The sequence below is a fragment of the Bos grunniens genome, chromosome 1 (assembly GCF_055505025.1).
Source record: "Bos grunniens cultivar Pamir isolate PY7600 chromosome 1, Bosgru_T2T1.0, whole genome shotgun sequence".
NCBI classification, from domain to species: Eukaryota; Metazoa; Chordata; class Mammalia; order Artiodactyla; family Bovidae; genus Bos; species Bos grunniens.
The window spans coordinates 17,157,511-17,177,227 of NC_141165.1; the positions used below are offsets into that span (position 1 = coordinate 17,157,511).

The 19,717-nt window shown below is 40.2% G+C and overlaps 1 protein-coding gene across 2 annotated transcripts in view; it reads left to right on the forward strand.

Annotated features, from left to right (window-relative positions):
- Positions 1–19,717, forward strand: part of DSCAM (DS cell adhesion molecule) — an 859,211-nt gene that overhangs the window by 578,929 nt on the left and 260,565 nt on the right. For both annotated transcript variants that reach the window (XM_086341570.1, XM_086341667.1), the window contains one exon: positions 7,651–7,929. In XM_086341570.1, coding sequence (XP_086197696.1) covers positions 7,651–7,929 — 279 coding nt within the window. The remainder of the gene's footprint in view (positions 1–7,650; positions 7,930–19,717) is intronic.

Consider the following 19,717-nt stretch of genomic DNA (forward strand, 5'->3'; position numbering starts at 1 on the left):
CAGGCTCTTGGGGTGGATGGAGAAAGACGTTAATGGTGTTGTGTGAACAGAGTGGAGGATTGTGTCACACAGTCAGTGATCTACTTTTCTAGACTTGAGAGCACACTGCAATGTTGCAGAATTGGACAATAACCAGTCTTATAGGTAGACAGTCCATTAACCAGTGTGCTCAACCCACAAGTCACACGTGTTCATCATCCTCACAGTTTTCAGGCCACAGCTTGTACCTGGATGAGTCTACTCATCCAGAGCCCTGAGTCTACTTAGGTTCCAGGCATCCCTGGTGGGCATACAGACCCTGAAATGGGTGTGTAATTGGGACTGGACTCTCAGGGACCAGCCATGGGATTTGCATGCCCATAATGGGCAGTGTTAGGAGATGCGATTTTTGGAGATTTTGTGAAACACATAAGATGTTATAAAAAAATAAAAAATAAAACCTTCTTAACAGTTGGGAAGAAAGGACTTGTTAAACAGAATAGAAAAAAGAGACGGGAAAATTAAAGTATCTGCAGCCATGACTCAGAAGACTTTGGCTTGAGGCAGTCTCTTTAAACAGTCTGATACTGAGAGCTGTCAACCTGAGACTTTTGTATGGAGACTCATGGAGTTCAATTACAGAAATGGAATGACAAAATGTGGAATTGATGGAATTATATATGGCAATGGAAAAAGAGCCTCACATGTCTCAACGTGTATGTAATGCATTTGATTTTCCCAGTGAATTATGGGCCTTGGGACAAAAAGAGGAAAAAAAAAAGAGGAAGAGGAAAGGAGGAAAGATGTTAAAGTGAGCTACCTGTGTGTACCACCTGGGCTCTGGGGCCACATGTTACATAAAGCCCGCCACTGACACTCTTATGAATTGTTTCACCATCATTGTTTTACATGTGAAGAAATGGAATCAGAGAGTTAAAAAATAAAAAAACTGGGTCAAGGACTTCTCTGGTGGTCTAGTGGTTAAGAACCCACCTGCCAATGCAGGGGACACAAGTTCAGTCCCTGGTCCAGGAAGATTCCACTTGCCTTGAGACAGTGAAGCCTGTGCACCACAGTTACTGAAGCCCACATGCTAGAGCCCATGCTCAGCAACAAGAGAAGCCACCATATAAGAAGCCCATGCACTGTAACTGGAGAGTAGGGGGCCTACTCTCACACAACTAGAGAAACCTGTGCCCAGCAAGGAAGAGCCAGTGCAGCCAAAAATAAAATAAATGAATGAATGAATGAAAAAAGAAAACTGTATCAAGATAACACTGCTAAAACTACCCACAACTGGCCAACACCCAACTATGTTTCTTTTAATATGCTTTAATAAACTCTCCTCCAGGTGGGGTTGGGGGAGAGAAGTAAAAATTGTTTTGTACCCTCTGAAAAAGAATATACATTTAATTTTTGAGGGGCAAGACAGAAATATATTAGCCTGATTTCATGTTCTTGCTATGCATTTAGAAAGAACAAGAATCTAGATTAACATTTAGTCTAAATTAACACAGCATTAGAGAATGGAACCCACACCATTATGTAGAATGAAATCCACAAAACTGATAAGAAGTGACCTTGAGCAGATATTTACAAACTACATAAGAAGGATATGTGAAAACCTGCTGCAGGTTACATTCATAATTTCTGCTCCTATAATGCGACAGTGTTTCATTATCAATAAGATTCAGAGAATTTACCTTAGAAAATGAGGCAATGAATCTGATAAAGTAAGTGATGTGCCTAAAGCTGGTGATTTGACTTCACCAGAATAATTACAAGAGATTTAGAACCCCTTGGTGTACTTCTTGTCTCCAATTTTGTATCTTATAAATAAAAAATATAAAATATTGGACCCTTTCAAATATTTCTGAGCATTTTCTACAGCAGACTTGCATTCACAGCTGAAGCAAAGGAGACAACATACGTAGTAAGAAGTGACATGTTTGACACATAGGTTTTTAAAATTTAATTTGCACTAAAAACGTGCATCCCAATGTAATGTGGCAAGCGAAACAAGAAGTCACAAAGCTAATGTTAGCATTATTCTGGGAAAATGACTTTTCCCTCGAACTAAATCCTTCCTCTCATCATGTAAAATTTTAACTATCTTGGATACCTTTTTTAAAAATAAATATGTTCTGAAATATTTTAGATATTATTTTCTCCCCATTTAATATATTAACAATAGCTTATGAGTCAAGAGTCTTAATTATGCACCTTGATATTGTATTAACTGCAGAAACACTGGCTGTGAAGAGCAGGGTGCCTCAGCGTAGACTCTGGGCCAGCTGCTGTGTGTGCTGTGGTTGCATCTGCTCTTTGTATTTATGCTTCGTTTCTGCCTTACATTAACCTTACCTATTGTGGCTTCTTACTGAGCCCTTGTCAATATGCCAGTTCTCAGCATCCAGTTGAGACCAAGAAATGAGATAATAAGAGTGCTGCAAAAGTTTAAAATAGAATGTTCAGAGTGAGGGATTGTCCTCTGAGTGACGTGAGTGAGGGTTAGTGCCTAGGCTTCCTTTTTTATTATTATTGACATGAAGAGCCAACTCATTGGAAAAGACCCTGATGCTGGGAAAGACTGAAGGCAGGAGGAGAAGGGGGCGACAGAGGACGAGATGATTGGATGGCATCACTGATTCAATGGACATGAGTTTGAGCAAGCTCCGAGAGATGGTGAAGGACAGGGAAGCCTAGTGTGCTGCAGTCCACGGGGTTCCAAAAAGTGGAACAGGACTGAACGACTGAACAACAACAATTGGAGTATAATTGCTTTACAATGTTGTGTTACTTTCTGCTGAACAACAGCATAAATCAGCCGTATGTATACATACGTGCTCTCCCTCTCGGACCAGGCTCCTGCCCCCGCATCCCAGCCATCACAGAGTACTGAGCTGAGCTCCCTGTGCTATACAGCAGCTTCCTACTGGCTCTCTATTCTACATAGAGTGTGTGTGTGTATATATCCCACCTTACCCTCCTCTGCCCGAGTCACATGTCCATTTTCTACATCAGAGTCTCTATTCCTGCCCTGCAAATTGGTTCATCTGTGCCATTTTTCTAGATTCCACAAATATGCATTACTATATGATACTTGTTTTTTCTCTTTCTGACTTCACTCTGTATGGAAGATTCTTGTTCCATCTACATCTCTACAAATGACACAATTCCACTCCTTGTTTATGGCTGAGTAATATTCCTGGGCTTTCTGACATTTGTTTTCACTGCTTTGGGGTCTTTATTTCCAGCAGTGTCACTTTATGGATAAATATTCTGAAATTTATTTCTGAAGTTATAATTATATGTCCTAGAGTTCTATAAACCAATGAATTACAGATATTTTAGAATTATGGAAAGCATGAATTTTTAAAAATGGATTCTCCTGTAGCTACTTCTTTTTTTTAATAGCCAATTGATTTTTTATGTATTATGGTTTTTAACTCCTCAGAGAACTCATTACTACACATTTTTTCCTGTTTTTATTTTTTTATTTATTTTTAATTAATTAATTTATTTTAATTGGAGGCTAATTACTTTACAATATTGTAGTGGTTTTCGCCATACACTGACATGAATCAGTCATGGGTGTAGGTACTTCTTGCCTCCATTCTTTGCAAATGATATTCACATGCCATTTTTCTATGCTGTGAGTTTCTTTTGCTGTGAAGAAGACACTCCTATATTTAATGAATATTGACAGCCTACACCCCATATTGTTTTCTGATTAAACAGATAGGTTGAAAGGTATCTATCTTATCTTTCTTTCTTGATCTGGGGTTTAGAAAGTAAGTCCTTATCTATTTCTTTCCTCTCCCATTATAACTGATAAGAAAGGTGGAGTCCTGTACCTTGTCCAGTTGTTTCACTTGGGTGTTCCGTTGTTGTTGTTGTTTTTGTTTTGTTTTGTTTTTTCCCTTCAGTAAAGGCCTGGTGCAAGGCAACCAATTCAGGTGCATGTGAAGTTCTGTTAACCCCTATGTTAACTCATCCACTGCTCATAGAAGCCCCCACCCTGCCACCTTGATTTACAAATAAGGAAACTGAGGCACAGAGAGAGGGCTAATTGTTAAGTCATGCAGGACTCATTGCCACTCCATGAATTGTAGCCTGCCAGGCTCCTCTGTCCATGGGATTTCCCTGGGTACTGGAGTGGGTTGCCATTTCCTTCTCCAGACTAAAATGACACAGCCAGACTTAAACTCAGGGAGTCTGGCTCCAAAGTTGATTTACCTTAGAAAAATGATCTCCAGTTCAGATAAGAAGCACCCAGCCAGCAATGGGTGCCTAGGTTCATCTGAGAAGACTCACAACTAGGTTTCTGTGTGTAAGAAACCAAAGAATTGTCTTGGAAAATTACTGGCAAGCTAGTCTTACCTAACAGCTTACACCTGGAGAGTCCCTATGCTAACAGGATGTTTGGAAAGAAATAAACTATAGTCTTTGTTGAGAAACATGGACTTAGGATGGGAAGGGAGAAGAAAGAATATGGGACTTAGGTAATGTCTGGGAACATTGTAACCCCACAATATTCAGCCAGTGAGGAACTGGGGAGGGGTCTGTGCTCCAGAGGATAAAAGTGCTTGCTGTAATGTCCCAGGGGTGCCTGCCCACCCAACACCACATCTTTCAAGACCATCATTAAAAGTCTTGCTTTCACTGTGTAAAAACAAACAAAAAGAAACCAAAGAAGAGGAAATGCAGTTACTTTTTATTTTAAAGATGTCAGTTTATTACATGCTAATATTACACGTGGAATAAACATTTGTGACACTTGGGGCAAGATTTAGAGAAATACAAACACTCTTGGTACAGCTTGGCACTTTCCCCACCTCATGACAACCATGAACAAACCAAGCATAATTCAGCTTGATCTAAACAGGTTGTAGGCTGTCAATACTTATTAAATATGAGAATGTCTTCTTACAGCAGGAAGAATTTACAGGATAGAGAGTGTTAGTCACTCAATCATGTCTGACTCTTTGCGACTTCATGGACTGTAGCCTGCCAGGCTCCTCTGTCCATGGAATTATTCAGGCAAGAATACTGGAGTGGGTGACCATTCCCTTCTCCAGGGGATCTTCCCAACCCAGGGATCAAAACTGGATCCTTTGCACTGCAGGCAGATTCATTACCATCTGAGCTACAGGGAAGCCTGTACAGGATAAAGGGCTCTTTTTTTCAAGAACAGAGGCAAGGCTTAGCTACAGAGGAATCAGAGTGTAAAGAGAAAACAGAAACAAAATCCATACTACCTACATTTGTAAAATAGCACTAACTCAATGGTTTGTAATTACCAGGTAGAACCCATCCTGAGATCTTTGTCTCTTAGCATCAGACCAACTTGTTGCAGACCCAAAGTTCTATTAATAACTTCACATTGAGTATCCACAGCAGTTTTGACACTGAATATGCTTGTGTGTTGGAGAAGGCAATGGCACCCCACTCCAGTACTCTTGCCTGGAAAATCCCATGGACGGAGGCGCCTGGTGGGCTGTAGTCCATGGGGTCACTAGGAGTCAGACACGACTGAACGACTTCACTTTCACTTTTCACTTTCATGCATTGGAGAAGGAAATGGCAACCCACTCCAGTGTTCTTGCCTGGAGAATCTCAGGGACAGCAGAGCCTGGTGGGCTGCCGTTTATGGGGTCGCACAGAGTCAGACACGACTGAAGCGACTTAGCAGCAGCAGCAGCAGCATGCTTGTCTGTACCTTTGGCTGTTTGTTTGTTTACTTGCTTGTTTCTCTGGTAAGGTCTAACTTGAGCCACCTGCTTACTGATTCTGGCTGTATTTGCAATTCTGAGTTCTAACTTCCCACTTCCTCTAGAAGCATGTGTGTGTGTGTGTGTGTGTGTGTGTGTGTTCGCGCGCGCACACGCATGCATGTGTGCTTAGTTGCTCAGTCATGTCCAACTCTGCAATCCCATCAACTGTAACCCACCAGGCTCCTCTGTCTGTGGAGATTCTCCTGGAAAGAATACTGGTGTGGGTTGCCATGCCTCCTCCAGGGGATCTTCCCAACCCAGGGATCGAACCCATAATACTAAATAACAGAAAAGCCACTGCTATGCTTTGTTAACATAGCAGCCTATGACTATGCATGCATGACAGCTGTACCGGGTAGAGATGGTATATCATGTTCATTGCTGTCTGACATACTGACATACAGTGCAATATTGAGCACATACTAGCTGCTCAAAACCCACTCCAGTGCTCTTGCCTGGAGAATCCAAGGGATGGGGGAGCCTGGTGGGCTGCCGTCTATGAGGTCGCACAGAGTCGGACAGGACTGACGCGATGTAGCCGCAGCAGCAGCAGCAGTAGCTGCTCAAAAAACACTTCTTCAGTAAATGAATGAATGACTGGTTTCCATTCAGTTGTTTCTTAGCTGGATTCCTTACATCTCCCCTGGGTTGATAATGAAATGAAACTATGACTGATTTAATGAATAAATTCTGCAGACATCCTGCTATTTCATAATTTCATTTTATGAAATCACCTAGCATAATAAGTGGCTTACATTAAGTTATATGGGCTTAAAATCTTAATAATCTATGAATAACTACCCCAAAAGACTGATAGGAAGAGCACATTGTCAAGTTGCCCATGACCTCATGACCAATAAGTAACCAAAGGAGAATCCAAAATTGGCTCCTCTGGTGCCATTTTGACTATTTTATGATGCTGATACCCTGTGAGGCCATCTAGGAAGCTGCCAAGAAGAATGATCCTAAGTCAAGAGGGAAAAATAAGAGTGTATTAGGGAAATTAAATGAAAACATAGCATTCCAGATGGAGTGTGGCTGTGTCCATGGCTGGCTGAGCTGAAGGTTATAACCTTATCTTCAGTAGCAGCACATCTCCTCAACTCAGAAAACTGACCACGGACCAGTTCATAATATAAGATCATGGGCAAGGAATGTGCAAAATTAAGGGGGTACAGAGGAAACTCAATGGACATGAATCTGAGCAAATTCCAGGAAATAGTGAAGACAGGGAAGCCTGGCATGATTGTCCATGAGGTCACCAAGAGTCGGACACAACTTACTGACTGATAATAACACGAACTGAGTAACTGTGCAATTATCCTAACATAAACATTTTAAATTAACATTTGTTATTGGCTGGATATTGGATATTTTAAAAGTATTTAATAATAAAACTGAAATCTCTTTCTTCAATAGACCTAAGTATGTTTACTAAAAACGTGTGGAATGGATTGAAGGGAAAACAGTAATTGTAAAGTTAGTATTAGCAAGGCAGGAAAGAAATCTCTTGAACACATTTTTAAAAGCTTCGAAGAGAAAGCCAATCCCAAAGCCGTCTTTCAAGGCATTTACACTGAAAAATGCAGAACCTGAAGTATTTCCTTTGAAAAATGATTATTGAATTTAAAACATTTTTATCAAAATAATTAGATTAAGCATATTTTCTGCAGTATTAATACAAATTAACCCATGCTTATCATTTAGAACAATAAGAAAATTCAAAGAACAGGAGAGCCCTATTTCAAATCTTCTGCTAGTTCATATATGTGTATGCTGTAGCAGTGACTTGTATTGCTCTTTCAATGTCATGCAAGAGGGTTAAAGAAAAGAGAATGTAGAGTAATGACAGTTCATTATCATCTTTCCTTTATTACTTCTTCTTTTCTTTCAGTTCCACCTTTTATCCAGCCTTTTGAGTTTCCAAGGTTCTCCATCGGACAGCGGGTCTTCATCCCGTGCGTTGTGGTCTCAGGGGACTTACCCATCACCATCACCTGGCAGAAAGATGGCCGGCCAATCCCAGCAAGCCTTGGGGTGACCATTGACAACATTGACTTCACAAGCTCCTTAAGGATTTCCAATCTTTCCCTGATGCACAATGGGAATTATACCTGCATAGCCCGCAATGAGGCAGCAGCTGTGGAGCACCAAAGCCAGCTAATTGTGAGAGGTAAGGAGGGACTGAGGCTGTGTGGCATCCATGCAGTCAAATTCAATAACGCTCGTCAATGGTGTTTCCTTGAAATATTCAAAGTAACTAGAATTCCCATTCAAACACACACACACACACACACACACACACACACACATACACACAGCTGTAGGAACCAACTATGAACTCCTCTAAACTCCAAACCAAGGTTTAATTGATATTTACCTAAAATATGAAATTTCAAAAATTAGCCAAGAAGAAATGTGTGGATGAAGATGTGGGGTCCATGGGATATATTTCTTGAAATAGGGCTTCCCTACATTAACCCAGTGATAGTTGAGGCCCAAAGCTCATGAACACATGCTGTGTTGAATTTACCTTATAGCACTTTTTGTATTATCATTTAGACTGATGGTTTTAAAAATACTATTTGTCAAAATCATATATCACAGTTTTTCTAAAGTCAAAACATATAAGGTAGCTTTTATATGTTTTTGTTTTCTAGTTTCTAAAATGTAGTTTTCTTTTCTTCATCATTTCTGTTGAGCATTAAATCTCTCATTATCTGCGAAGGGTACTGAAACATCTATTAAATTAAGTGAAGTATGGCAAAAATTTATGAAAAAATTGAAAGAAGGTAGTTTAATTTGCAGAAAATTTTTCTAGGGCTCTCAGTGAACCTGAAATGTAAGCTCAAGTCTCATTTCACATCTCTGCCCAGATATCCTAATTCTCATTAAGGTTCACATGCATTACCTGCAAAATGAGAAGCTAGTGTTCTCCAGTGTCTGTGGAGCATGGATGTTCTGTGATTTCATGCTTCTTCTAGAGGTGTATGTGTTCATCTACCCATACAATACTCACCCACATTGCAGAAGTAATTGTATGAAATTAAAGATTTATATTAATGTTGACTATTTGCATTTTGGGGCTTCACAGGTGACACTAGTGGTAAAGAAAGTGAGTGAAAATCTCTTAGTCATGTCTGACTCTTTGTGACCCCATGGACTGTGGCCCACCAGGTTCCTCTGTCCATGGGATACTCCAGGCAAGAATACTGGAGTGGGTTACATTCCCTTCTCCAGGGATCTTTCTGACCCAGGGATTGAACTGAGGTCTCCTGCACTGCAGGCAGATTTTTTACCTTCTAAGCAAGAACCTGCCTGCCAATGCAGGATTTTAAAGTTCTCTAACACAGGGCTCTCATCATAGTTATCAAGAGGGATGGATTCCATTACCTTCAAGACAGTCAGTAGATCTGAGCAAACTCTTTCTTGAGCTGTAGATTCCCAAGTCCTTTCTCAGACCTTGCACCTGGTCTCCATGACACTTCTCCTTCCTTTCTGCTGAAAAGTAATGCCCATTCTGGCTAGTTGGCAACAGAATAAAGTGAAGCATACTTAGAATTCATATGAAGAAACCAACTTTGTATTTGTGAAAAAGAGTTTCCCCGAGTAAATCAGAACATCTACCTTCAATTAGATACAAACCAAAGGCACAAATGGCCTTATACTAATAAAATTAGGAGCAATGATTTTTTCCCCAGTTTTGAAGATACATAAACATGGAAGCTGCTCCAGTACTGCTTCCCAAATGCTTTCTTATGAGAAGAACTGACTCTCACTATCATTTGAAAGGTCAAAACAGGGAGTACATCAGCCTGACTCTGATATAATCTACTCTGAAGGATCCAGGTCAGAGAAGAAAAATGCTAGATGAAAATGTACACGAGTGTTCTGTGAATTGCTTGACTTTGCAGGAAAGGCAGGTGAACTTTTTGACCAAGGCAAAAGTCAAGTGACCTGGAATTGAGCTCAGCCAATCAGGATAATGCAGATGACCATAATCTGATTAGTGTCTCTCTGTGGCTGTTTTAAAAAATATGTTAAATAAGCTTCTGTGAAATTAACATTGAATCACTAGTTGGATAATACAGCCCTGAGAAAGAAGATGTGCTTCACAAGTAGGTCAGTAGCTGGAGAAATAGTCAAGGACAAAATGATGTGGGGCACTGGTTTTCAATCTGGACTTCACTATGAAATCTCCTGAGAGATTTAAGAAAACACTGATGACTATTTTCTAGTCCTAACTAAACACACGACCCTATGGACTGTAGCCTACCAGGCTCCTCCATCCATGGGATTTTCCAGGCAAGAGTACTGGAGTGGGTTGTCATTTCCTTCTCCAAACTAAACACAAGTAAATCACCATCTCTGGGAGCAGATCCATCTCCCAAATCTCTGGGGCATTATTCTTTCTTTTTTTAAATTCAAAAATCATCTGTTAATGATTCTTGAATTTTTTCACATATTAAAATTACCTGGGGAGCTTTAAAAAATGCCTGATGTCCAGGCTGAAGTCCAAATAAATAAACATCACTGGTGGGGTGGTGGGGGGGACCCAAGCACAATGGGTAAATTTGGGGGACCCAAATTTACACCAGAATTTGTAAAATTTCTAAGCTGATTATAAAATGCAGGGAAGTTTAAGTCCACATACCCTAGGTAATTTGAATATACAACTACTTTAGAAGTCTATTTTGTTCTGTAAATGCAAAGAGAGGCCATTGGTGGCTTTAAGCCAGCAGCATGACCTGATTTATGTTTTTGATCATCACACTAGCAGCTGTGTAAAGAATGGACTGGTTCAGAAAGCAAAGATAGTAGATAAGAAGGCATTTCAGAAGTTGAGGCAAGATAGAAAGTGACTTGAGTGAAAGTAGTGGGTCAAGGTAATAAGAAGCAGTTTTAATTTGCAATATGTTTTGGAGGCAAAGCAAACAAAACATGTTATAAAGTGACTATAGCAAGTGAGAAAGAAGATTCCTTAATTGGAGTACATATTTTGCCTAGTCAGGTAGATGAAAGTGTCTGCAGCAAAAGTTGAAAAGATGTAAGGAGTAGCAGTTGTCACAGGGAAATAACCATACGAGAGCAACAAGAGTGTCTAGACCCAAGGCATTCCAAATTTAAGATTTCAGAATAAGAGGAGAAATCCACAAAGGAGACAGGAATAAAAAGCAGTCACTGAAACAGGAAGAAATCCAGTGGATTGTGGGGCCCTGAAAGCAAAATAGCAAATAATCAGGAAAGATACATAATAAAGTATATCATGTCCCACCAAAAGTAGAAAAAGAGGAAAACCAAGAATTGTTCATTGGGTTTGGGGGAAGATGAACACTGGTTTGACCTTGCACAATGGGGTGGCTACAGTGAATGAGAAAAAAGAAAGGGAGGTAACTGAATGTGTGGAAACTCAAGAAAATACACTTATTTTTATATTTTCAAGAATGTTGCTGTGGCAGGAGGCAGAAAAAATGGAAAGGAAGTTAGATATGGACATGGGACAAGGGAAGCTTACATACTAAAGGGAATGAGCCAGTAGAGAGGAAAAACTGTATGTGGCAGGGCAAAGAGATTATTAGAGGATCCAGGTCCTTGACTTAGTTAATTGGGTTCTTTTACCAATGGAATATGTCCAAACTAATATAATAATAATCCTAGTAGGGCCCCATAAGGTAGAACCAACAGAAATGGTTGGAAATTTCAGACAGCCATGTTTGGGGTCAAGTAACTTAAAAGATAAATTTAAAAAGTCATCAGAGAGTAACACACAATGGATTTATCCTCCTACCATGAACAATTATGAAAAGTGAAAGTGTAACTCACTCAGTCATATCCAACTCTTTGCAACCCCATGAACAGTAGCCCCACAGGTTCCTCTGTCCCTGGGATTTCCCAGGCAGGAATACCGGAGTGGTTAGCCGTTCCCTTCTCCAGGAAATCTTCTCAACATAGGGATCAAACCCAGGTTTTCCTGCATTGCAGGCAGATTCTTTACCATCTGAGTCACCAGGAAAGCCCATCAACAATTATAAAACTAGACAAAAATTTGTAAAGTAATCATTTTTCAGGCAGTGAAACACACAGTAGAGGGTTGTGTGGTCCTTGAGATAAATATGACCTGTTCCCCAAATGCACCCCAGATCTTTGCTTGGTGCACTTTCCAAACCATGATAGCAGGATGAAGAGCCAAAATAGATAATAGTGACTTTTCAGGTGATGATAAACAAAGATTAACATTTAGAATTATTGAGGTGCTAGATATTTCAGGGCAGAGTACTAGGGAGTGGGGACCTGTTCAAAGAAAGATTTCCTAATATCTGTATAGGGTTCCCTTTGAGTCTTTAGCTAGGTACTATGCTTCACATGTGTAGGGTGAGACTTTATGAGATCTAGTAGAGAACAGCTACCAGGAAAATGTGACATGATTAAAGATTCCAAGAATTACACAGTGCTGAGAAGTGTTGAATTTCTGACTAATCAGAGTAGAGAATACACAGGGAATTCAGTTGAAATCTCAGAGAAGCCACAACTAAAAGAGACCTAATCTAGTCCTGGAATAAGGGTTCTTCTAAACCAGCCTTAACAACAAGGCTATGAGTTGTCTTGACAGGATAAACTTCTTCACCAGCAAATTAACTGTCTGCAGTCATACCATGTAACACTCTTAAAAGGAAGACAACAAAATCCAGACTATCAATACATAGCATATCCACAATGCCTTACATATATTTACTGGGTATGGGAAAAAAAATAGGAAAATGTGAGCCATAAATAAAAGAGAAAAAAATAAATAAAAGAAACAACCTAATGAACATACAGAAGTTGGGATTAGAAGCAATGTTTTAAAGTAGCTATCACAATCATTTTGAAACATTCAAATGAAATTATGTGTGCCATGAGTGAATACAGAGTCTCTTGGCCTACAAGATCAAATCATTCAATTCTAAATGAAATCAACCCTGCGTATTCATTGGAAAGACGGATGCTGAAGCTGAAGCTCCAATACTTTGGCCACCTGATGTGAAGAGTTGAAAAGACTGATGCTGAGAAAGATTGAAGGCAAAAGGAGAAGGGGTCAGCAGAGGAAGAGATAGTTGGATAGCATCACCAACTCAATGGACATGAATTTAAGCAAACACCAGCAGACAGTGAAGGACAGAAAAGCCTAGAGTGCTACAGTCCATTGGGTCACAAACAGTCAGACGTGACTTAGAAACTGAACAACAATCATAAACATTTTGAAAAATTCACATGAAAAGATGTGTGCAATGAGTTGAATACATAGGCAACACAGAAGAGCAGTGTAAAACATTAAAAAAAAAAAAATGAGCCAAAGGAAATTCTAGATCTGAAAAACACAGTATCTCATTCATTTCTGCTCTGCCCCTAGCACACAATTGGGGCAGAGAACTTTCTACCTGAATAACTAATTGCTGCCATGAGTGACAGCCTTTTTTCTTAGATAGCTAGATCAGGCAGCTGCTCTCAGAATTTCTAATTTTAGTTTGAATGGTCAAGTAGTTGAATTTTGTTACCACTTTAGCTAGATCACATTCCAGATAAGCTAAATATATCTTTAGGTAAAATAAAGAATCTTATCATTTATTGTTGCCATTTAGAATAATGTGAGTTCCATATTGCAAACTGCAGACTTGCTAACTTTGGAGCATGATCTGTCCTTTGATTGGTGAAAAATATGCAAAATTAAGTTGGAGAAATAACACCCACATGAAAACAGCAAACAGTATTAGAGAATACTTATATGGGTTTTTATTTCAATCTTTAATATCAGTATTTATCAATATTTAATATCTCTAAGAGGCTTTAAAGTTTTTGGTCTGAGATGTAACCTGGGAAAAGTAGAACTAGAACAATGACCTTGAAGACTTTGAAGTTGCCTTCTTGCAGCTAGGGTGGTTGCAAAGTCTCCAAGTGACAGTGCCAAAGAGCAAAGCGAGCTGTAATAAGGGAGAGCTCTGTGGCTTTGATGGACTTCATGGAAGAAGCGAGAACCATCAACTCTGATGTGTAAGTCGGGTTAGAAAGAAACTGAAAAATACAGCAACACTGGAACTTTTAATAAGTAAACCAAAGTCCACGTTTCTGCTTGTTCATCTTCTATATGATTTAGAAAAGGCAACTGAATTTCTGAGTCAGTTTCCTCATCTGTACAATAGAAATTATGAGACATACTTCTTGGAGTTGCTGAGAGAATGGAATCAGATAACATTTGTAAATGTCCTTACCACCCAGCTAGTTGCAGGGCTTTCCAGTTCCTCTTCCTTTAATGAATGAGTACAAAGGAGGACAGAGGTGTTCAGACATGTGTTTTGAGGCCAGTGAGGGATAAACAGGACCAGCTAAGACACAAGTGGTGCCATGATCAGAGTCAGCCCACCTGCTTATTGCCATGACCAAGTACATGCTTGATGTAGGAAGTGATGGGGAACCTCAGAAGTCCTAGCCCTTGGAATAATGCCCTTGGAAGTAGGGCATACATATGGTATCAGTCAATGGGCTGTGGCTCTGCAGATAAGAGAACCCAGCAAAGACCCCATGGCCTGTCAGTCTGACTCCCCAGACCCCCTCCCTGCTTCTCTGCCCTCTGTTTCCTTTCATCTCTATCAGGATCTGGACACCCATTAGCTGTGCCATCTTGACTATATTCCTTAACCTATTTTTACTTAGATTTTACTTCAATTTTCTTATTTGTAAAATGGGATGAGGGCTTCCCAGGTAGTGCTAGTGGTAAAGAATCTGCCTGCCAGTGCAGGAGATGCAAGAGACACGGGTTTGATCCCTTGATTGAGAAGATCCTCTGGAGTAGGAAATGACCACCCACTCCAGTATTCTTGCCTGGAGAATCCAATGGACAAAGGAGCCTGGTGGGCTACAGTCCATGGGGTCACAAGGAGTCAGATACAACTGAGCAAAGCCAACGGGTGGTAACTCCCATTCCTGCTCTTCTCCTTCTGTTTTTCCTTTCCTTCCACTCACATGTACATGACTTTGGTACTGACTGAGGACACTTTACATGGAGGAGGCCAGGTGGTAATCCCAAGCATCAGACAATTAGTTAGAATAGTGGCCTAGGGAATACAGTCAAAAAGGTAATAGTACACTTACTTCTGAAGAAACTGTACTTCTGAAGAAACTGCAGCATATGGGGATAAATTGTATCTGGGAGACGAGGTGATAACTGAGGCTGTAAAGCTGAGGTGTAGGATAAAAAGAAATGAGAGAAATGGAATTTGGGGACTCAGTTCCTGCTTATTCCTCATACCAGAGTCTTATGGCTTTGGACCATTGTACAGCTTAGCACATTTTTGATAGCTTGGGTCACAGGGAAGATTTATGAAAGCTTAATTTAAAATAAATTAGCTGTTATCACAAAGGAAGTTGGAGGAAAAAACCCTTAGCACTTAGGCATGTGCCCCATGGCTTACACTGGCAGTGGATAGATGATGACCCTAATGTCACACTCAGTTGGGTGACCTTGGTACTGGTGAAACCATTTTGAGGGAAAGGACTGGAATTAATGGCAAAACACGCCCGCCCTTTGGTTCCTGTTATTGGCTCTGCATTACTGCAGGGCAAGCTGCCAACATTATGATTTCCTGTCTGTGACTCCAAAGGTCAGTCTTCTTACACTTCTTTATATCTTATGATGAGCCCGTGTTTCTGCCTTTTAATAATGAGCCACCACATAGTGAAACAAACACATTATCTAAAAAGCTCCTACTTGACCTTCATTTGGCAGGAAAATAAAACTTGTAAAGGCCACTTGTTAACCCAATTTTTGACACCATATTCATTCTCTCATGTTGCTTCATTCATCCATTCATTTTTTCCAAAACATACTTATTAAGCATCTATTTTATAAGATGTTTAATAAGAGATACTCTGAGTGTGCCAAAGAATTGATGCTTTTGAACTATGGTGTTGGAGAAGACTCTTGACTTGACTTCAAGGAGATCAAACCAGTCAGTCCTTAAGGAAATCAGTCCTGAATATTCATTGGAAGGACTGATGCTGAAGCTGAAGCCCCAATACTTTGGCCACCAGATGTGAAGAGATGACTCATTGGAAAAGACCCTGATGCTGGGAAAGACTGAAGACAGGGGGAGAAGGGGACAATGGAGAACTAGATGGCTGGATGGCATCACTGACTCAATGGACATGGATTTGAGATGGTGAAGGACAGGGAAGCCTGGCATGCTGCAGTCCTTTGGGTCACAAAGAGTCAGACAGGACTGAGTGATTGAACAAGAACTGAGTGCTGGTTATACAGAGTGGTCAATATGGGGAGACCCAATCCTTGCCTCATAAAACTTAGTAACAACCTAAATGGGAAAATAATCTGAGAAAGAATAGATATGTGGATATGTATAACTGCATCACTTTGCTGTACACCTGAATCTAACACAAAGTTGTTCAACAACTGTGTGTGTGCTTAGTCATTCAGTCATGCCCACCTCTTTGCAACCCCATGGACTGTAGCCTGCCAGGCTCCTCTCTCCATGGAATTTTTCAGGCATGAATACTTGAGTGGGTTGCCAGTTCCTTCTCCAAGACAACTATACTCCAATATAATATTTAGAAGTTAAAAAAAGACTTACATTCCAGTGCAGGAGAGAGGCAATGAACATACAGATGATATCAGACATCTACTTGTGCTATGAAAAGTAAAACTTGGTAGGAGGAATGAGAGTGATAAGAGAATGGAGTTTCAGGATGAACAGGGTGAGCCTTTTTTTTTTTTTTTTTCATTTTTGTATTTTATATCAGAGTATGGCCAATTAACAATGTTGTGATAGTTTCAGGTGGACAGCAAAGTAACTCAGCTATACACATACATGTTTCCATTTTCCCCCAAATTCCCCTCCCATCCAGGCTGCCACATAACATTGAACAGAGTTCCCTGTGCTATATGGTGGACCTTGTTGGTTATCCATTTCAAATATAGCAGTGGATACGTGTAGATTCCAAGCTCCCTAACTAATCCTTCCCCTCAAAGACGGACAGGGTAAGCCTTTCTGAAGAGATTTTTGAAAAGAGACTTGACAAAAGGGAGGGTTGAGTCACAGGTCTCTCTGTAGGAATCCAGTTACAGGCAGAGAGGCAAACAAGTACCAAGACCCTGAGTCAGAGGTGGGTTTTGTGTTTCAAAGGACAGCCAGAGACCCGTGTGCTCACCATTCAATAGGAGAGGAGGGAGGAGCCAGGTCATCTATTCTGGGTATAACAGGAAGCCATTGGAGTCTAGTTTCCAGTGTCATAAATCTAACCTAGAGTTTTGATCAACTAACTATCTTGATTAAATACCATCCAGCAGAGAATGGCAATCTATTTATACAGCACCGCCACCCTCCACTGCCACCACAAAAGTAGCTTCCAGTTTTACCTTCAATAAAAAGAAATTCCCATCCCTGTTGACAGCTAGGGAAACCTACAGCCATTCTTTGGAAATATACAGCTACTTTGTTATTGTTGTTGTTTAATTGTCAAATCATGTCCATCTGTTTTGCAACCCCTTGGACTGTAGCCCACCAGGCACCTTTGTTCATGGGATTTTGCAGGCAAGTTTACTGAAGTGGATTGGCAGCTCCTTCTCCAGGGGATTTTCCTGATCCCAGTATTGAACCCTTGTCTCCTGTATTGGCAGGCAGATTCTTCACCACTAAGCCACCTGGGAAACCCATATGGCTATGGATTGTTGTTGTTATTCAGTCTCCATATGGCTATGGTTGTAGTTTTATTCAGTCTCCTAGTTGTGTCCACCTCTTCGTGACCCCATGGACTGCAGCACACCAGGCTTTCCTGTCCTTCACCATCTTCTGGAGTTTGCTCAAACTCATGTCCATTGAGTCAGTGATGCCATCCAACCATCTCAGCCTCTGCTGTCCCCTTCTCCTCCTACCTTTAATCTTTCCCAGTATCAAGGTCTTTTCTAATGAGTCGGCTCTTCGAATCAGGTGGCCAAAGTATTGGAGTTTCAGCTTCAGCATCAGTCCTTCCAATGAATATTCAAGATTGATTTCTTTATGATTGACTGGTTTGATCTCCTTGCAGTCTAAGGGACTCTCAAGAGCCTTCTCCAGCACCACATATCAAAAGCATCAATTCTTTGGCACTCAGCCTTCATTATGGTCCAACTCACATCCATACATGACTACTGGAAAAACCATAACTTTGACTATATGGACCTTTACTGTCAAAGTCTTGTCTCGGCTTTTTAATACGCTGTATAAGTTTGTCATAACTTTTCTTCCAAGGAGCAAACACCGTTTAATTTCATGGCTGCAGTCACCATCTGCAGTGATTTTGGAGCCCAAGAAAATAGTCTGTCACCGTTTCCACTGTTTCCCTATACATAGCTATTTAGAAGCCATGAATTCCAGACATAAAACACTGGACTGTATCTAACACTGAAAAATACCTGTTCAATTTCAAACAAGCTATTCCTCCCTTTAAAACAGAAAAATCATTCTTCCCCTTAATAAATAGACAAAAGCCAATGATCATGTAAACAACCGTCATTTTAAGCACCATGAAGAATCCTTTCCAAACTTCAGATACTGTCAGGCTACATGGGTTGCATGACAGGACTGGGTATTTTAGAAAGTATACATCTAAAATTACTCTTTCTAGGAGGACAGGAGTAATGTGCTTGCAATTATTGTTTCTTTTATTTATTTATTTAAATTACTTGTTATTATAGTTGCTTTAAAATGTTCTGTTAGTTTCTACTGTAAAGCAAAGTGATGCAGTTATACATAAATCCCCTCCCTTTTGGACTTCCTTCCCATTTAGGTCACCACAGAGCTCTGGGTGGAGTTCCCTATGCTCTACAGAATATTCTCATTACTTATCTATTTTATACATAATATCAATAGTGTATATAGTTCAATTCCAATCTCACAATTCCCCCCCACCCCTGTGCCTTTTTCCCTTGGTATCCATACATTTGTTCTCTACATCTGTGTCTCTGTTTCTCTTTTGCAAATAAGATCATCTATACCATTTTTCAGAGAAGGAAATGGCAACCCACTCCAGTATTCTTGCCTGGAGAATCCCATGGACAGAGGAGCCTGGTGGGCTCCTGTTCATGGGGTCGCACAGAGTCGGACACAACTGAAGTGCCTTAGCATGCATGCATGCATTGGAGAAGGACATGGCAACCCATTCCAGTATTCTTTCGTGGAGAATCCCAGGGACAGAGGAGCCTGGTGGGTTGCCGTCTATGGGGTCACACAGAGTCAGACACAACTGAAGCGACTTAGCAGCAGCAGCAGCATACCATTTTTCTAGATTCCACACACATGTATTAATATACAGTGTTTGTTTTTCTCTTTATGACTTACTTAACCTAAACATCCATCAACAGAAGAATGGAAAAATAAGATGTAGTACATATATACAAATTAATATTACTCAACCATTTTAAATGGAATAAAATTGGGTCATTTATAAGATGTTGATGGACCTAGAGAGTGCCATACAGAGTGTGTGTGCGATTATGACTCATAGAAATATATGGCAACAGTGGCCTGCATTGCCTTTTGGAGATGCGACATAATTATTTGCTTAAACCCATCCCTTCTATCTCTTTAATCACCCTCATCCCCACTGGAAAATTCTCACTATTGGAGAGCCAACTATGTTGGCAGAAATGTCCATCACAAATGAAGCATTATGCAAATAAAAGGAAACCTATGTGTGTATGTGTGTGTGTGTGTGTGTGTGTGTGTATATATGGACAGAGGAGCCTGGTGGGCTATATACAGTCCATGGGGGTCATAAAAAGTCAGACATGACCAAGGGACTACGACTTTTCTTCCTTTATGATATATGCATATTATATATATATATTTATATATATATATATATATTTATATATATATATATATATATACGGGCTTCCCTGGTAGCTCAGACAGTAAAGCGTCTGCCTACAATGA